Genomic DNA, 16,142 nt, shown 5'->3' with positions numbered 1-16,142 from the left:
TAGGCCCCAACGTTCTCCTCGAGGAAGAGGCGAGCACCTATTCCCGGCAATGAATAGATTTCAGCCGGTCAGCCCCAGTACATGGCACCGTCTGGATAGAGATGAGCGTTTTGATTTTCCGCATCCCCTTCATCCCGTTGACACAGGAAGATCGGTGCGGCTGGTGGCTAGACGTGGTGACAGGAATTTGCTGATTTCCGCTCAACCACGTTTGAGGAACGCAACCCCGAATGAGGCTCAACGTGTGCAACTACAGAACGGGATGTTTCATCATCCAGCTCAAATACACCAACGCCATCTTAGAAAGACCCCTATTCACATTCAGGCTGCTGCTGGGCGCAATCGGAAAATGGTAAGGGCTTTAGTCTGCAAAAGATCGTTGGACGCTTTTTTCGTGTTGCACGCATCATGCAGAAACTGACAGTTTTGTTCTGGATTTGTTGACCTGTGGGCAGGTTGGAATCGCAGGGCGAGGGCTGCAGGAAAGGAGAAACGCGACAGGTATGGGAATTTTTTTTAGCGGTGTGTTGGTGGATGTTTTTTAAATGTGCTCTCTGTGGCAAATATTGCCCACCACTGTGTAAATGTGTGCAGCGGCTAGCAATGCTGATGGCAAATGGAGCCATGACTTGTTTGAACAGCTGTCAAGCGAACCGGAGCGAAAACGGCGAAGATTTAATTTATATGTAAGAACATTTCTGTACCAGCTGGTGTAGCTAGGAGTCCTCGTTGCAAATGTTTAACTGACTTATTAGTGCTAGAGTAGCTATGTGCATTGTGACTGCTCAGGGCGAAACACTGGAGAGAGTGGATGATTGAATGAACGGCAAGTCCGCAATGTGCTAAAGATGGCACTTATCGCAACTTCACACATACAGACTGTTCGGCAGGCGCTTAAAAGCGGGCCAGCGCGAATGCGAATGCAGCAGCGCTGGCTGCAACAAGACTCGACGCCGACACCGATGGTGCCGATGATGGGTATCCCTTGATAAGCGGTCCGGAACCTGCACGTCCATTAATGGGGAGTGTGCGGTACTCATTAAGTTATGTCAGACATACCTTCGTGGTTTGCCCTACAGCATTGATAACAAACATTTCGAAGGATTACGCTTTGTTCACCGCAGATCATTTGTGGTATTCTTACCGCATGAATCCAACCATCTGAAGACAAACAATTATTGAACGCTTCTTAGTCAGACTTGCTAAGTGTCGCTTACCATGTGATCGCGGTCGAAAATGCTGTAGTATTTCCTGATAAAGGAGTTTCCGAGCACGAACAGAGGGCCACGAGGCGCTGGCACGTCCTGAGGGAGGGTTTGAGCCAATCTCTCCAGGGCCTCAAGCGTGTGGTATCAGCTTACCATAGCCATGAATCCAGCTGCACAGTTGTTAGGGTTTCCTCTCTGTGTAGTTTTATGATGCCTGCAATTGGGACTTGTTGATCTAACGGTGCTTACGGCATCAAGTTCCTCCACTACATAGTCCCTGGGTGCGAGGCTGAAGTTAACAAGTCTTCCGTATATGTCTTTAAGGACAAATGTGAGCTGAAAGGAAAAATTTAGCGTTTGAATATTGTATATGACGCAAATGCTAACTCACAGTTGGTAGGGTTCCAAGATTGGAACAGTTTTCAGCAACATTGAGAGCTTTGATCAAGGGATTGATAACAGATGACGGCCCCGTTATCTGCACTAACATTTAGGAAATGTTGTGTGTAACGCTTCTTTGAAACAGCTTACCAAACTGGAACCAGTATCGACTGCCGCGCGGCATCCACGTTTTTCGCATACGCCGAAGGATTTCCCATTTATCTTCATTCCGTGGAGGCCGATCTCCCTGTGGTCGCACTAGTGTTAGGACGCTTTCATGAGTTTGGCTGCAGTAGAATACAAACCAGTAGTCTGTAAGGTGCAGTACAATGAGAATGAAGTTGTTGAGAAGTAGACAATGACCAACAAACCTAGAGAGATGACGGGGAACCACTTAGGGGTGTGGCCGGCGAAGGTATACTTCGGGTCTGCTGCTCCAAACTAAGACACAATTTAGCACATATTTTTGCAAAGGTACATTGGAGGCCTTTTACCGAAATTTCTCCGGGGCTGAGGGATTCGCTCAATAGCTCATTGTAAGAGAGTGCATGGATGTATTAAGCGGTCGTACCGGTTGATGTCTTCGCTCATGTAGACGGAAAACACATTGCGGTCCAAAACTTTCTAAACAAGAATGTTCACAGGCACAATCTTTGAAGTTGAGCCATCGATAATGTACCTCCTTGACCATTTGGTCAACAATGGGGAGTGCGCTGGAAGGAAGTCCTTCTTCACCAGACACATCGGGGAAGCCCAAACCCACCAGCCCGTCAAAGGGCAAATCAGCGAATGGATGAGTCGATTCTGAAGCGAAGAGGATAACGTTCTATGAGAAGATGCTCGTAGACTCTTGGTAACATACCTTCGACAGCCAGACCGATTGCCTGGTTGGGAACTTTACTGAAGAAGAAAATGAAAGGGCTTCTCTGTGGAAAAATGTGGCTCTTCTTACATTCCGCCGATTTCCACGATATCGCGGCCCATTCTAAGAACGCATGCGCCCGTTCCGTACTGGGAAAATCATTGGAATGAGCTTGGAAGGTGCTTCTTGATGAATACGGAATTCAAGCCTACTTGAATAAATGCTACTGCTGGGTCTCCCGTTAGCGACCGTATGGGGGAAAATGTGCTGGAGTACTTTGGATCGAATTTCTCATGGGGGGCGCATCCTCCTCTGTGAGTGCTTAAATAGAAGCTCGATCTCAACCCTATAGGAAATTGGTTCTTACTTCTCGCATTCCGCTGCAGGGACCCAAAGGTTTGAGGAACCCGTATCAAACACCTGAAGTTGAAGGCATTTATCTGAGGGGTCTAACTTTCCTTCAACTCAGCTTATAACTTACAACAACGAATCTTCTGCCTGGGGTTCCGATCTTTATCTCGCCAAAATACTGACTGTTGTGGTAATTGAGCAGCTTTTGTCGTGCCATCGTTCCAGAGGAGCCAACGCTCCCCATTGTAGTGTGATGGTCGATCAGCTGTGAAACAAGCTCTCCAAGACCAGTAAATTTGTATCTGTTGTCTAGCTTGATCGTCATGGGGGGTTCCCGTAGCAGGTTTGTATGAAGATCTGCCGTCTTCAGCATCACATCTTCAGGTTCTTCCAGTGTTTCACTCAGAAACCGATGTCTTGCGTCGGTTGGCACAAAAGAACTGCAGCCAGCTAGGCCGGCCACGACCAGAAGGGAACGCATTGTACCTGGCTGTTCGTGGGTTCAGTTATATGAGGTAAGCCAAGGTGAGAAATTATGGCTAGCAGTCAAAATGAAAATGCTGTAGCCGATGACTGGCAGACCGGAAATTCGAGTGTACGGACAGCGTTGACTGAGCGTCAGGAGTCTATCAACTGCTGTGCAGCTCTGAATGAGTACGAAAAGACCTCCAGAAAAATTGGTAGAACGCTGCTCTTGATTAAATATTATGAGGAAGTACAACTAGACATTTCGAATTGTGGGCCGCAAACGTTACAAGTGATAGAAAATGCCAAGCATTTACCAGATAACGGAACATGAACAGCCCTCAAAATAGAGCTTGGGTTCCTCGCAACATTCCCGGCACTTTTTTGAACACCTGCGCTCCACGCCGAGGTGCTCGCTGTTTTGCTAATTCATGCATGCTCCACTTTGCAGCTCTGAAGGCTTCCGCTTATAGTTTTAACGAAGAAACTCTGCACCATCCTCGAATCCTTACAGATTCTTGATCTTGTCGCAATCCCAGGAGTAGCCCGAACCTGTATGAAACTGAGGAAGCTCTTCCTCAAAGTGACCTTGCTCAGCTACTTCGGGCAGTTCTTGTTCACTCGTCTTCATACGCTACGCGTGAAAACGCTGGTGAATTGCACATTAACCTCTATTATTACTGCAAAAAAGATGAACAGTATCAAAACACCTTTTAATGGAAGCCCTTTGCTATCCAACGTTGAGCCATCAATCCCTTCGTTGGCCCTCCCACGTCTTCAATGTGGTAATGGGGTAAACCATTCAAAACCTCCACACAGAGGTTCTTCAAAAGATAAGAAAATGTCTACTTCATGCCGATCGCTGTGTGATAATTTATTATTAGATCAACTAAAAGGAAATGCAGGTAAGAAAATGGGAAGGCAAGGGTACTTCCCTCTGAATGCTGTTGCGAGGCAGCCTGTTAACATTACCAACTCATCGGAGGTTACTGATTCGTATGCCAGTATTTCAAGAAACCGCCGCAGAGTCTGTAGCGGTAATGTGCTACTTAGATTTCCTCACGGCCATTCCTGCCCCCACACATGGGAAAGACCAACAGTAGTTGATGAACAGAAAGCCTACTGGGTGGTGAAGAAGCCGCTGTGCATCTCACCCATGTGCAAAAGGAAGCAGACGGACACCAATGTAGATGGCAATTATGAATTGGCCTGCGCCGAATCACTTGCCACCTTTCTCCAAGGTCAACATCCTGGAGAATACTTTCCACTGCTTTCTTCTCGACAGCACAATTTCGGCGTTATATTTCACCTTGAGGATTCTTGGATTGGCCTTAACATTGTAGCGAAGACTGAGGCTGCGTATGCTAGCTTCCAGAAGCTTTTAGAACTCCAATTGATTCACACCTATGTTGAGTGTTTCGTCAGGGGGCCTCCCCTACGCTCTGCCACTGAACTCATCGGCACAACAGCAACCGGCAAGGATAAACTTTGCATCCAGGTTTTGCAGAGTACCGTGTGCCGCACTGCAGGTTGCGACGAGGAAAGGGACTATAGCCTAAAGAGCTTTTCCCCCACTGGAAAGAGATCAGCTGTGGTATCCCACGTTATTTCCCGTATAAATTTCCCCCCCATACTTCTTCCTGAAGTCCTCCGGTGCAATGGCATCGTGATTACCTCTAACCCATACGACCGACCAACCAAAGAAGGAAGAAAATTTGGCTGGAACCTATGTTGCTTTTCTCTTACTTTCCCTCAAGTTAATATTGATGATCCACGGGACGGAATAGCAGAGGAGCTAAGCGAGAATTCCCCAGATTCATGCGGCATCACCGGAAGCAGATTCTTGCTTAGCTCTTCTGCTTTTCCTTCACGTGGAGCAGAACCTGGGGAATCAACTATTCACACTTCCTCGTTCTCTGGACGACTTCCCACACTGAGTACTCCACTGCCATCTGCAACCCGGTGAGGTTCATAACACGAAGCCAGTACCCATAATAATCACGGCAGACAACGCTGATATGTTACTATACAAAATCGCGAAATTATAACAGTGGAACATTCAATAGTCACTGGCAACATTCTACGCCTAAAACGTCCCCACTAAATAGAGATCTGCTCAGATTGGGGGAATATCCGACAGCAATTAGAGATTTCGTAAGGCCATCGTGTGAAATACTCACCTTCTCACAGTTACAAATGCGTAACATAATATAGAAGCTTGTTGTTTTCTTCCAGGCTATGGTTATATACCGGACTATTTACTGTTTCTCCAATTGTACTTTACAAATTGCTCCCCAACGTTCTAAGGTTGCTACAAATTGCAAGCGCAAGCAACGTGTTTTCAGTGCACACCGCATCGATTATCACCAGGGGATTTATCAACGGCATTTCCAGAGCCCGCCAACTTTTGGAAATGAGCTATTTCCCCATTGTCTTCACTAATCTCATACCATGCCTTAGGAAACTTAATTATGTAGATGTGGAAATCCTGTTTGGACAAGCTGAAGGGAGACGGTGGTTAGAAATGTTTATGTAATGGGCAATTGGCTTAACAGACAGCGCTCTTTGCTTCCATTGCTACGCGACACATCTCTACTTGCTACCAAATTATCTAATTGAGCAATCTATTCTGAATTCTATTATTCGACTGCTCATTTTTTCATTAATACTAGGGCAACCATACTATCACTGAACATGTTTTTAGCAACGTCGTAGAGCGTGGAAAAAAAACCGATTAACTGTTAAAAAACGTTTTTTCCATGAAGTGGAAAGGTAGAGGATCTCTGTTTAGATCATCGGCAATAGCAGCATGATCATTTAGTTCAGAGGTCCTCCAAAAGTTCGAATAGTGAGAGAAGGCTTGGAGGTAGTTCACACACGGAGACATCCGGGAAGTAGCCATTAGCTTCCTGCACTTGCGAAACGAACTTGTCCTCGAGGCTGAGAAGCTTCGTCGGGGCCTTCACCACCTCTTCAGCTGGTGAAATCTCTTGATTATAGAATTCAAGGCAACAGTGTCCAAAATATAATCTTACTGGTATCACCACGGCGCAGAAGGGCTGCATCTTGAGCCTTCGCTTCGCCAATTAGGGTGACCTCCTTCTCGGGCTCGAGATCGGCAATCAGCTTCACAACCTAAAGTTCCCAATGTGTTAGATTAATTATCTTCTGGCAAAAATGTATGTGCTCACCATTCTTCTTGAAGGATCGGAGAGTTTTGCGAAAGTGCGCAGAAGTTGCTTTCGAGAGAAGTCGTTGTCCAGGTACTTGACCTCCAGATCCCTTTTGGTGAAGCAATTCGAGTGAGCAAAAATCTCCTCAGCAGATTTCTTGAAATCTTCGGAGAAGTTTGCTTCCATCTTTGTGAGCTTTGCATGGGCTGCTTCCTTCCAACGAGCCATCTCAGCTTCGGGCATGTTAGCAAGGTATTCTTTTGCCTTCGATAGTTCTTCATCAATCATCTTCACAACTTCATCAGGGTGTGCTTTTGCGCCCTCCACAAAACACTGGAGGAGTGCGGTTGAGGCAGCTTGAGATTCCTTGGCTCCAGCAATATATCCCAACTGAGCTTCCGTGCGAAGTGAGTCGTATATGCGACGGTTGAGGAACTGGGTCAGGACGGCAAGGTTCACACGGTCCTCAATGGAAGGAATACCAAGCTGGAACTGAACCAAGCTGGCGTGGTCCTTGTCGCCCTTGATGGGGTTTGCCAGGGTTGCCTCAATGGTCTGTTTCTGTTCCATTGCAAGAGACGCCACTGCATCGTCATGATCAATAGGGGTGAATCCAGCCTGTTCCAGAAATTCTTCAACCATGGTGAGCGACTGATCTCGGTCTATGTTTCCCATGACAAATGCATCGACGTGAACCTGAATAAAAAAAAAAGGTCAACACGTGAACAAATTGGAAGCTTCTAGTGTTTTACTGACATTCTTGAGCTCGTTGAGTTTGGCGAAAGAATCGTCGTAATTAGTCTGTTGAAGAGCGTTGAGCAAATCCTTCCGACTAAAAGCGTCATTCCGTGTTAAAATCGCTGCAGCTTCAAGAGCGTGTTCAAATGCCATGCTGGTAGCTGGATCAGCGACAAGCTTCATCTGTTTCTGTTTTATCCTGGAATCGACGCTTTAACCTTGGGGAATTTACGTAATGGCATTGCTTTGTCTTACCTCTCGAAGCGCTCCGGTTCCACCATTGAGGGATCGCTCAGGAGCTTTGCCACGTGTTCCATGAGCTTGCTTAGCTGACCTTCTGTATAGGCTTCGAATCCCATGTGGAAACCAGTCCCCTTAAAGGCCAGACTGTGGGTGACGCCGCAGTTCTGGAAATCCACCGTTTCCTCTTGCAGATGCTCTGCAATGGCGGCAAGGGCTAGGGAACCTTGTGTCCGAGATAGCAAGTCTGCCTTGTCTTTTAAAATGCTTCCGTTTAGCTGCACAGTGATCCTGGGGATGGCAAAGGCACCTTGCCCCTGCCACCATACAGCAGTCCCTGCGTTTCCCCCTTGCTCGCTGATGAGTTCTGGCTCTGTGAGTCCAAGAAGACCAGGGAGGATCTTTAACTCGGAAGCCTTGGGAATATGCATGAGAGAGGGAGGCATGCGGAAAGCGTTTGGTGAGGCTGTTAAGACGGCCATGGCTACTGCATGATGCTGTGGCAGATCGAGCACCCTGAACTGCACCCCGTAGTAAGGATCTGTTTCGAAAGAGTCCACTTTTGAAGTAAAGTCTGGATCAGAGAAAGCAATGATAGCTTTGGACGGGGACATCTCTTGGAGGAGCTGATTCGTCAGTCGAGGGTCTGCATCTATCAACAACGAATCCCCGGCAACAACATGATACGGCTCGTATGTTAACAGGTTGTGAGCAAGGCGCGCCGCCTCGTCCATTATCGATGAGCTGGGTTGTGTTGTGTGAAAGTCGATATGTGACTGCTGGGCCATTGTAGAGACCAATTCATGGCCAACTCCGTGGTCTCTCAGGAAGTTGATGTATGAAAATATCTCCTGCAATACAAGCCCGCGATGCGCCGCCCCCTTCTGGGTCAGATCCACTGTGCCAGAATGTACAAATCTTAACAGCAAGTCGTCGATTAAGGCTCCTTACCCTTTATTCCAAGCAGGGTGCTTATGGAATTCCTGTCCACAGCAGGGGATATTCCGTCAGCAAGCCCTAGCAGGCGGAGGCGCTTTGCCAATGATCCCTCTCCAGTGTACTCGAGGAGGTATGTAAGGACGCTGGTTGGTTGTTTTTTCTGAAGTGTGCGTATATTCCACTTGGCAATATTGGATATCAAGTTGCGCTACTTACGTAAGAGGTAAGCGTTGCTGGAAGGCCAAACGCAACCCAGAGACTAGGCTCTGACGAGAAGCTTTGCATGTGGATGAACTTTCCACTGTTGGTGTGGTCGAAAGGCTTGACGGTATCGAACATGGGCCCGGGGCATTGGACCATTCCAAGCCAGTCAGCATGCCCGGCAGATATGCCTAGAAACACAATAAGGGATTGGCCTCAGTACACAATGGAAAAATGTTTTACCTTCAAGTTTCTCCCTTATTAGTGACTCTTGTTCATCAAGGGAACGGGGGGAAATAGTGACAGCCACCTGAAGCATAATAGGGCATTGTCCATGTAGTCGATAAGTACAAATACGTCTAGACGTACCATGTTTGATCCGCAGTAATACTTGCTGTGGAAATCCCGTAGGCGATCAACCAGGTCGATCCCCTTTGCTTTGGGGTTGGTGCTCAGCGTTTCCGAGTTTCCAGTAGCAAATCGGGACATAGGCCCCTTTGCCAAAGAGCGGATAGTGTACCACGCTCTCTCGTCGTCGTTCGGGATATTCTTTTGGTGCTCTGCGTCAATTGCGTTAACTTCCTTCTCTTCGTACTGGCGGCTGAAGAGAGGGGATTTGAAAAACTCAGCAAATCGGTCTAACGCCTCTTCGAAAGCACTGTCCGTGACCTTGTTGAAGAAAACCGTTTTCTCCTCATCGGTATACGCATTGTTCGCCCCTCCGTTCTGCGTTAGGAAGCCATCGTAGCTCTCAGGCTCCGGATATTTTGACGTACCAAGGAACAGCATGTGTTCCAGGAAATGGGCCAGACCAGGTACATCTTCAGGATCGTACAAACTGCCAGTATTCGCCGCCACAGCAAAGCCTGCCTCGTTAGATCGCGGGTGATGCACAGCTATGGCGTGCATGCCATTGCTAAGCTGATAATGCCGGAAATCTCGATAATCGGCCTCTGGCTTAAGAATGTCGTTGCCCAGGGCTCCAATCGCGGAGAGTCCAACGCAAAGACCAACACTTGCCGCGTTCCTCATCTTGGCAGGAAGAACGGAACTGAAGAGGGGAAATATTGTTCAATCGAGTCCAGGGTGGTGAACTCTGGAAAACTCTGGCGCAGCCAGCGGCAAGTGGCTGTTGGTGGTTTCATGAAGTGTCTGTACACTACCAACTATCCCGAGGTTGTTCTGAGTTGGGTGTCTTAATGACACCGCGGTACGCATCCTCAAAATGTGAATTTGAAACACTTTAAGAACGTTAGACACCCATGAACTGCCAAAAGTGTAAACGCCCTAAACTTCGCAAAATTTTGACTCTTGGTTACTCCTTCCGAGGTCTTTGAGTGCGTTGGATATTACAACCACAAGCAGTGAACTGGACCGGTTACCTCAGCACACGAGGGATCCTTCATGAAGCGTTGATGCATTTGGGACCACACCTTAAAATCTAGATTACAATCATTAAATATGCCTACTAGAAGGCTTGAAAGCTAGCTGTTTCGCTGCGCCTGCGTCGCGCAGCATTCACCTTCGTAGGTGTTGAGCTGCAGAATCTGCATCGCATGCACATAGTGGTAGTCGGTTGCCGTCTAGTCAAGTACGATTTTGGGCGTCCTACGCTGCAGAACAACGGAAATTTATTTTATAAACATCATGAGCTTTGTAACTGAAATTGGATTGTATGGTCTTGCGTATAGGGTCGTCACATCCCGTACACTTGCCCAGCCACTTGTCGGCTCTTAACCGGGAATAATATGTTACATGACTGAAATCTACCTGCCTACTTACCAAAAATAGCACGTTATCTATACTTCGTGCGAAAGACGCACAACAAGGCCAGCGGCATGGTGCGGAAATCACAATGGCGACGGGAGATAGAGAATATCTCTCTTTGGTGAGCAATGATGATTTCGCAAGCATCAATGATTGCAGTCCCCTGTAGCGAGCATTCTATCCATTTAGATGACTTTGTGTCTTGCAGAAAGTCATGCGGCTCTCACAGCCGTCGTGGGAATCAAACCCTTGGCCGTTGATTTCTCTGAGGGATCTAGCACGTGACGATCTGGATGCCTCTCTAGCTAGAGCAGAAGAGACAGTGAACGAGAAGTGGCTGTCAAGCGCGCACTCTCTTCTTCTTCCCATAACGCAGGGGTGAGGCATTGACCCACTAGCAATCTTGGAGCTGCCCCACTCTACAAATTCAAAAAGCACGCAGTCTCCGAACCAGGTGCTTTGTGTGTGTATGTTTCTTTGCATGCAAACCAGGCGTGTGTTCAGTGGAGAGACATTTTCGGCCTACCTCAATATTGCAAATGTATCAAGTATTCAGGCAAACAACGTTAAGCTGCAAGTCCGTCGTGCGCTGGCTTTGGCCTACCCACATGCGCAGCAATTATATAGAACACGCTTCTTTCTCGATGTTTCTTTGGACAGGTCGAACTATTCCTCGGGAATTCACGTCATCTCCTGTTCGACAATTCGGAGGATCCGGTTCGGAGCTTAAACCCTGAAGATTCATTTGACTGCACTATTCAGCACCAGATTGAGGAGTCAGGAACCTGCATGTAAGTACTCCTTATTTTGGGATCTCTGAGGAACTATTGTTAAATATAGCGCTGCTGAATCGCTGCTGAATGTGCGGGTTCGGACGGGAGCGTTATGTAGGCTTGTCTGTTCTATTTCGCACTACCTTGCTTCGTCTATCGAGCCCAAATCGTTCAAGAAATCGTTCAGGTTTACCGCTCAAAGCCCCTTCAAGACGGCTCATCGCATTACACACTTGCAAGTACGAACGTTTGAAGTAGTCGTATCTTTTCGAAGGACATCTCTTGGAAGTGTTGGGCACATAGCGTGTCTCAGTGTCGCTCCTCCCCCCTCGTGCCACTTGCTTTCAGGACAAAACTCTTGTAGAGTGCACCCTCACCAATGTTTCTCAGCAGCATGTATTCCTCAACGAGGCCTCCATCCTCTGCGCTGAGGGTTTAGAATGCACACGCCTGGAATGTTCCGGGCCTGCCGATTCGTGAGGCCCTGCCCCACCACTGTTTTGCTGGTGGCCACTGAGTTTTCGCGCATTGCGAAGGGTGGCTCTTCTGGAGAGAACTGAATGTGCAGCTATGTATAGATATCATACAGGCGGCTACCTATTTCGTCAAGTCCTAATGAATTGCTCACTCACTCTACGTCCTTCCTGTTATGTGCCCACAGCTTTTGCAAGGGAATTCATAACTTCCGACCGAAAGATTGCTACGCCGTGCTTTTCTCGCTCTATCCTTCGAACCCTCAGTCACATATAGAAAACTTGCCAAAGGCAAGCATGCAGAGGCAACGCACTTCTGGCGTGCTTCCCTGGCACTAATCAGTAGAGTTTGTTATGATATATTTGTGAGCTATGCCATCTTAGAATGCTTTGCATACAGCCCTGCATCCGTTTTGGTGCAGCACATTCCAAATCTTGGGACGCTAACACTACAGTGGCGCACATCAACGGGAGGAGTTGGGACACTCAGCGACTATGAGCTGTTGAATGCGCCAAAGCCCATGCAGCCGCTTGAAATGCGGTTAGTCGATTTCCCTTCTTCAATCCAGGTATGAGAGAAGACGCTAATTCCACTGGCTGCCTAGGAAGAAAAACCAACAACCCACCAGTCGGGCATACGTGCCTGGATGCAAGTTCATAAGGACTCAGCCTCTTGTGAATGCAGGTCGACCATCCATTCACCGTGGAGCTGGAGGTCATCAACAGGCTGCAGACGGATTTGGAACTCATTCTCTGCGTTAAGCTCTCGGAACTCGAGCCTTTTGTTCTAGAAGGCCCCAAGCAACTGGTAATTTAGCGCTTCGCTCTGTTGCAGCGTTGAGTGATGCGTCCCTTCGCTAGCTTTGTGGAACCTTTGTTCTTCTAATGCCGCTGTTTTTCGCAGAACCTCGGGCCTCTCGGTCCCCGGTCTTCAAAAAGGTTTTCCTTCGAAATGCTTTGCCTCCAACCAGGTGCGTTGCTTAATGTTGTTCCCTTGCTTCTCATGACTCCTTCCACTTCTTGCTGGTGACGTAGACTGACTCTGAGTCAACGCTGCTGCTGAGTAGGCAGTACGTACAGGCTCGTCGGGGTCCATTTTGCGACCACAGGCTTCCACTCATTGAGAGGAATTCAGATCTACGATTCCACCAGCCAGCAGAGCACAGGGATCAGCCCACCGTGCCACATTCTCGCTTTCTAGAACTTTCCAAAACCTCATGCTGCGAATGCTTTCAATTTTCACGTTTGTGGACGACACCACGCATTTGAAAGTGCTGAAAATGTATTGCACGTCTTGTTCCTCGCGACAATCAGCTCAATGGATTAGATTCAGCCAGGGGATTCTCTTACATTACTAACTAGCCTCTGTACTAGTGGCAATCATTTACCGCCTTTTCCTACAGAGACCGTAGAATACGTAGCCACCGTCGTCAATTGCTACCATGTTGCATGTTTCCTTTCTATCGCGTAAGAAAAGTACAAAAACGTCCGCCCACAACCTCCGGATACAACTGTGGATTCTGACGGGTACTCAGTCATCTTCATCTCCCGAACTGTTGGTGGCTTTCCTTATCAACGACCAGTGCCCCGCCGCTTCATCCTCCAGCGCCTACGAATGCAATCCATAGCAACGAAGCCCTAATGCATGCAGTGAACAACATATTTCGTTGTCATTGCCAATGGATAAATCTCCCATCTGGGATAGGTATACCTGCATCCGCATCTCTTGTTCTTTCTGCGCTGCATCTTTGAGTTTCACGCTGGCAGTCAACAATCGTGCGCGCAGTCGGGAATTTGTTGGCCCCCAAACCTTCTGGTCACTCTGCGCCGCAGTTTCTGTGGGGGCAAGTTGGGCGGGTTCTGCTGCTTCTAATGCCTGCGCAGAACATACAATAACACTAGGGCATGATATCCCGCGAGAGGACTTCAAGGAGGACAGCGAGTGTTGCTGACCTTATATAGATCACACAGTGGTGTGTTGGCAACCTGGGCACATGTGTATATCTGAGCAGCGCGAAGAGCGGCTGCGCGTCTCGGGGTCATGCCGTCTAGCTGCAGGAGCTGTTGGAGTGCAGCTGGGCCCCCATCGTCTTCATTGCGAATAGCTTCGTGATTGCGTCCGCATTGACGAGAAGGGTCTGTCAAGGCGGAAGCTAGTGCCCCAGCAGGTGAACAGGCAAGCTTTAGCTTCCCTGCCAGTACGAAGCAAATCTCCGATAACGCCGCCCTGAAAGGCAGATAGCCAAAACCACATGGCGAGTTTTACGTTCAGTCTCTAAAACATCAACGTCGTATCGAATTGCTGCGTGCTACTGACAACTTCCCAAGCAACATGCACTGTGCTGCACTACCCCGAAACACTAGTCTTGCGCACTCTTGAGGACGAAGAATGCGCAAGAATGAGGCGACGGTGGCCGCGACAAGCGCACCCTGCGCTGCGCAGGCCATCAGTGCACTTCGCGAGATACCAAACCTGCAAAAGCGCATCTTGCCGTTGCCACAGCAACATATTTAACATATTTTGTGTTGCTGTATTTGTCAGAAAGCTAACGTGGTGGCAAAGTAGGGCACCGTCTAAAATGCTACAGCATGTCTTCTGCTTGTTCACTTGCCTGCGCATGACAGTCTGGTAGGATACGCAAGTTTATTCGACAGCCTGCATAACGAGAAGCTAAGGTATTGTCTATAAATCTGTAGTCTGCTACTGGTTCATTCACTTGCCTGCGCATTACACTCTGGTAAGCTGTGCCTTCTCGGTACACGTCGTGCAACAGAAGGGCAAAGAAAAAGCGACGGTGGGCTTCCAACTCGACGCGTCTTCGTAGCTGGGTGAAATTAAGCCTGAGCATTATTCAAAGCAGCAGAATTCAGACCGCAAGACTGTCGGTTCCATTCTAAATTGTTTCAAGAGCGCCGTCTGAGCACCAGCCAGTGGGAGGGTGATGGGGAAACAGCGAGGCTGACTGTTCAAGAAGCAGGAGGTCAGCAGTGTCGTTGATGCAGTGACGAGGTACTCCTTGTGCCTTTATGGCCTCTCTGGAAATAACCATCCGCCGAATACCCAACGCTTCGGCAACCCGCCTGAATACAGCCGTTCCTATAAAGCACTCGCCGTATAATATCTTAAAAACGGACCTAACGACGCCTGGTAAGACTGGCGTTTCGGTTTTAAATGCACCAGTGTACAGTACCTATCGACCTGCAGAAACACACCTGCCAGCTGGGTCAAGCTTGTCGTAGACGGAGAGATACGAGTGCCAGTTTGGTTGCATTTCGCCCCCCACTGCGACGGCCGCAAGAAAGAGAAGGTGGAGCTCTGTGTCCGCGCAAAGGCCTGAGGCATGCAAACAGCTAGAAACCGGTGTTCATGACGCGCTTCTGAGGGGGCCTTCAAATGCGTATCTTGCTGCATGTTTTAGTTGTTTCCTCTCCAAGTGGTTACGGCTACTCTAACCCAAAATACTCGTCTTGAAAATGTCAGCAAAGATTTCAGCTGCTTCCCATGGCGCAATCCCAGCCTCGACTGCTGCACCTCCGACCTCTGTTACGGCTATCCGGCCCCCTACGTCTTTCCAGTTCAATCCCTGGTCTCCTGGTTCATTCCCCCTCAAGCCACCAACGGAGCTGCCAACCCCGCATAACTGTGCAGCTAAGTCCTTTAGACCGCGGAAGTGAAGGCAAATGCTTGACCCAAATGCCTCATATCCAGAGGTCGACTCTGCCTGATGAGTTTGGCCGATACCCACACCCTTAAGTAAGGATGCCGATGACGAAGGGACGCAAGAAACCGCCGTGGCACTGTCGCAACAATCCTCGTGGAGCTCCTGGGGAATGCCCGAGGCTCCAGAAGATGTTTTAGCGGATACAATGCTCATGCCACATCCTTGCAGCATCCGTGCCACGACTACAGGTGAACGGAGACAGGGATACTGCTGAAGCAACAACTTGCTGGTGGCTGGCAAGCATGAGGAAGGGAAAGCGAGAGACCGCATCGGGTGGCTGCGCTTGCCAGGGACAAACGTTCCACCGGCAACACACTTGTGTGACTCGTTGGCTGACTCCAATGCTGTTATCGTCCTTGCACCGATTCCTAACTGTGGTTCCCGTTCGAATGCGGAACGGCCGGAATTGCTTTTGCCAGTATTTGGTCCGTCACAGTGGACGGAGAGTGATGTGCCACTGCATTCAGCTTCAACCAGGTAATATGTGTGCAGGTAGCGAGCAGCCTCTGCAGCTTCCTCCACAAGCATCCTGTGAGGATCCTGCGGCGAAGGAGAGTACAACGGAACTGCATGGGTGAATAAATGTGAATGCACCTCGTGGAAGCACCGTCAACAACGACCGTCTCACAGCCCCCAAAAGGAGCTACAACAGCAGCAACAGCTTAGGCGCCATCAGTTGTACCTGGTGGCCTCGGAGGGTACAATTTAGCAAAATAGCTGCAACGTCAACGAAAGCACCGCTGGCTGCCGTGCGTGAAGTTTCCCTGGTGTTACGAACTAGGGGAAGAAGAACATAAACAGCTTCAAGGAAAAAACGACAGAGATGCTGTCCTTTCAATTGCGAACTCG

The 16,142-nt window shown here is 48.7% G+C and overlaps 5 protein-coding genes across 5 annotated transcripts; 2 read left to right on the top strand and 3 right to left on the bottom strand.

The window, feature by feature from the left end:
- Positions 1-49: 49 nt before the first annotated feature.
- On the top strand, positions 50-819 carry EMWEY_00013400 (hypothetical protein, conserved; the record flags this gene model as incomplete). Its single annotated transcript, XM_013479227.1, has 4 exons — positions 50-352; positions 456-501; positions 595-686; positions 790-819. The coding sequence occupies 4 exons, from the start codon at positions 50-52 to the stop codon at positions 817-819; spliced, it is 471 nt and encodes a 156-aa protein (XP_013334681.1).
- Positions 820-1,202: 383 nt separating this feature from the next.
- EMWEY_00013390 (eukaryotic aspartyl protease, putative) lies at positions 1,203-3,283 on the bottom strand (the record flags this gene model as incomplete). Its single annotated transcript, XM_013479226.1, has 12 exons — positions 1,203-1,304; positions 1,362-1,403; positions 1,458-1,544; positions 1,600-1,686; positions 1,740-1,836; positions 2,161-2,213; positions 2,269-2,393; positions 2,452-2,489; positions 2,542-2,600; positions 2,664-2,763; positions 2,819-2,871; positions 2,933-3,283. The coding sequence occupies 12 exons, from the start codon at positions 3,281-3,283 to the stop codon at positions 1,203-1,205; spliced, it is 1,194 nt and encodes a 397-aa protein (XP_013334680.1).
- Positions 3,284-6,089: 2,806 nt separating this feature from the next.
- Positions 6,090-9,590, bottom strand: EMWEY_00013380 (insulysin, putative; the record flags this gene model as incomplete). Its single annotated transcript, XM_013479225.1, has 9 exons — positions 6,090-6,244; positions 6,303-6,402; positions 6,459-7,136; positions 7,197-7,377; positions 7,434-8,316; positions 8,370-8,517; positions 8,574-8,749; positions 8,802-8,868; positions 8,928-9,590. The coding sequence occupies 9 exons, from the start codon at positions 9,588-9,590 to the stop codon at positions 6,090-6,092; spliced, it is 3,051 nt and encodes a 1,016-aa protein (XP_013334679.1).
- An 823-nt stretch (positions 9,591-10,413) lies between these two features.
- EMWEY_00013370 (AGAP005561-PA, related) lies at positions 10,414-12,601 on the top strand (the record flags this gene model as incomplete). The annotated part of the gene is made up of 9 exons (XM_013479224.1): positions 10,414-10,446; positions 10,534-10,703; positions 10,818-10,902; positions 10,986-11,116; positions 11,286-11,337; positions 11,447-11,531; positions 11,956-12,140; positions 12,257-12,379; positions 12,476-12,601. The coding sequence occupies 9 exons, from the start codon at positions 10,414-10,416 to the stop codon at positions 12,599-12,601; spliced, it is 990 nt and encodes a 329-aa protein (XP_013334678.1).
- Positions 12,602-13,102: 501 nt separating this feature from the next.
- EMWEY_00013360 (hypothetical protein, conserved) lies at positions 13,103-15,446 on the bottom strand (the record flags this gene model as incomplete). Its single annotated transcript, XM_013479223.1, has 8 exons — positions 13,103-13,180; positions 13,283-13,447; positions 13,525-13,798; positions 14,001-14,044; positions 14,304-14,412; positions 14,536-14,607; positions 14,785-14,905; positions 15,026-15,446. 8 exons carry the CDS (start codon positions 15,444-15,446, stop codon positions 13,103-13,105), a joined length of 1,284 nt encoding a protein of 427 aa, XP_013334677.1.
- Positions 15,447-16,142: the final 696 nt, after the last annotated feature.

This window comes from Eimeria maxima, genomic scaffold (assembly GCF_000499605.1).
Source record: "Eimeria maxima Weybridge genomic scaffold, Emw_scaff99, whole genome shotgun sequence".
Classification (NCBI taxonomy): Eukaryota; Apicomplexa; class Conoidasida; order Eucoccidiorida; family Eimeriidae; genus Eimeria; species Eimeria maxima.
This window is presented reverse-complemented; position numbering and strand designations above follow the sequence as displayed.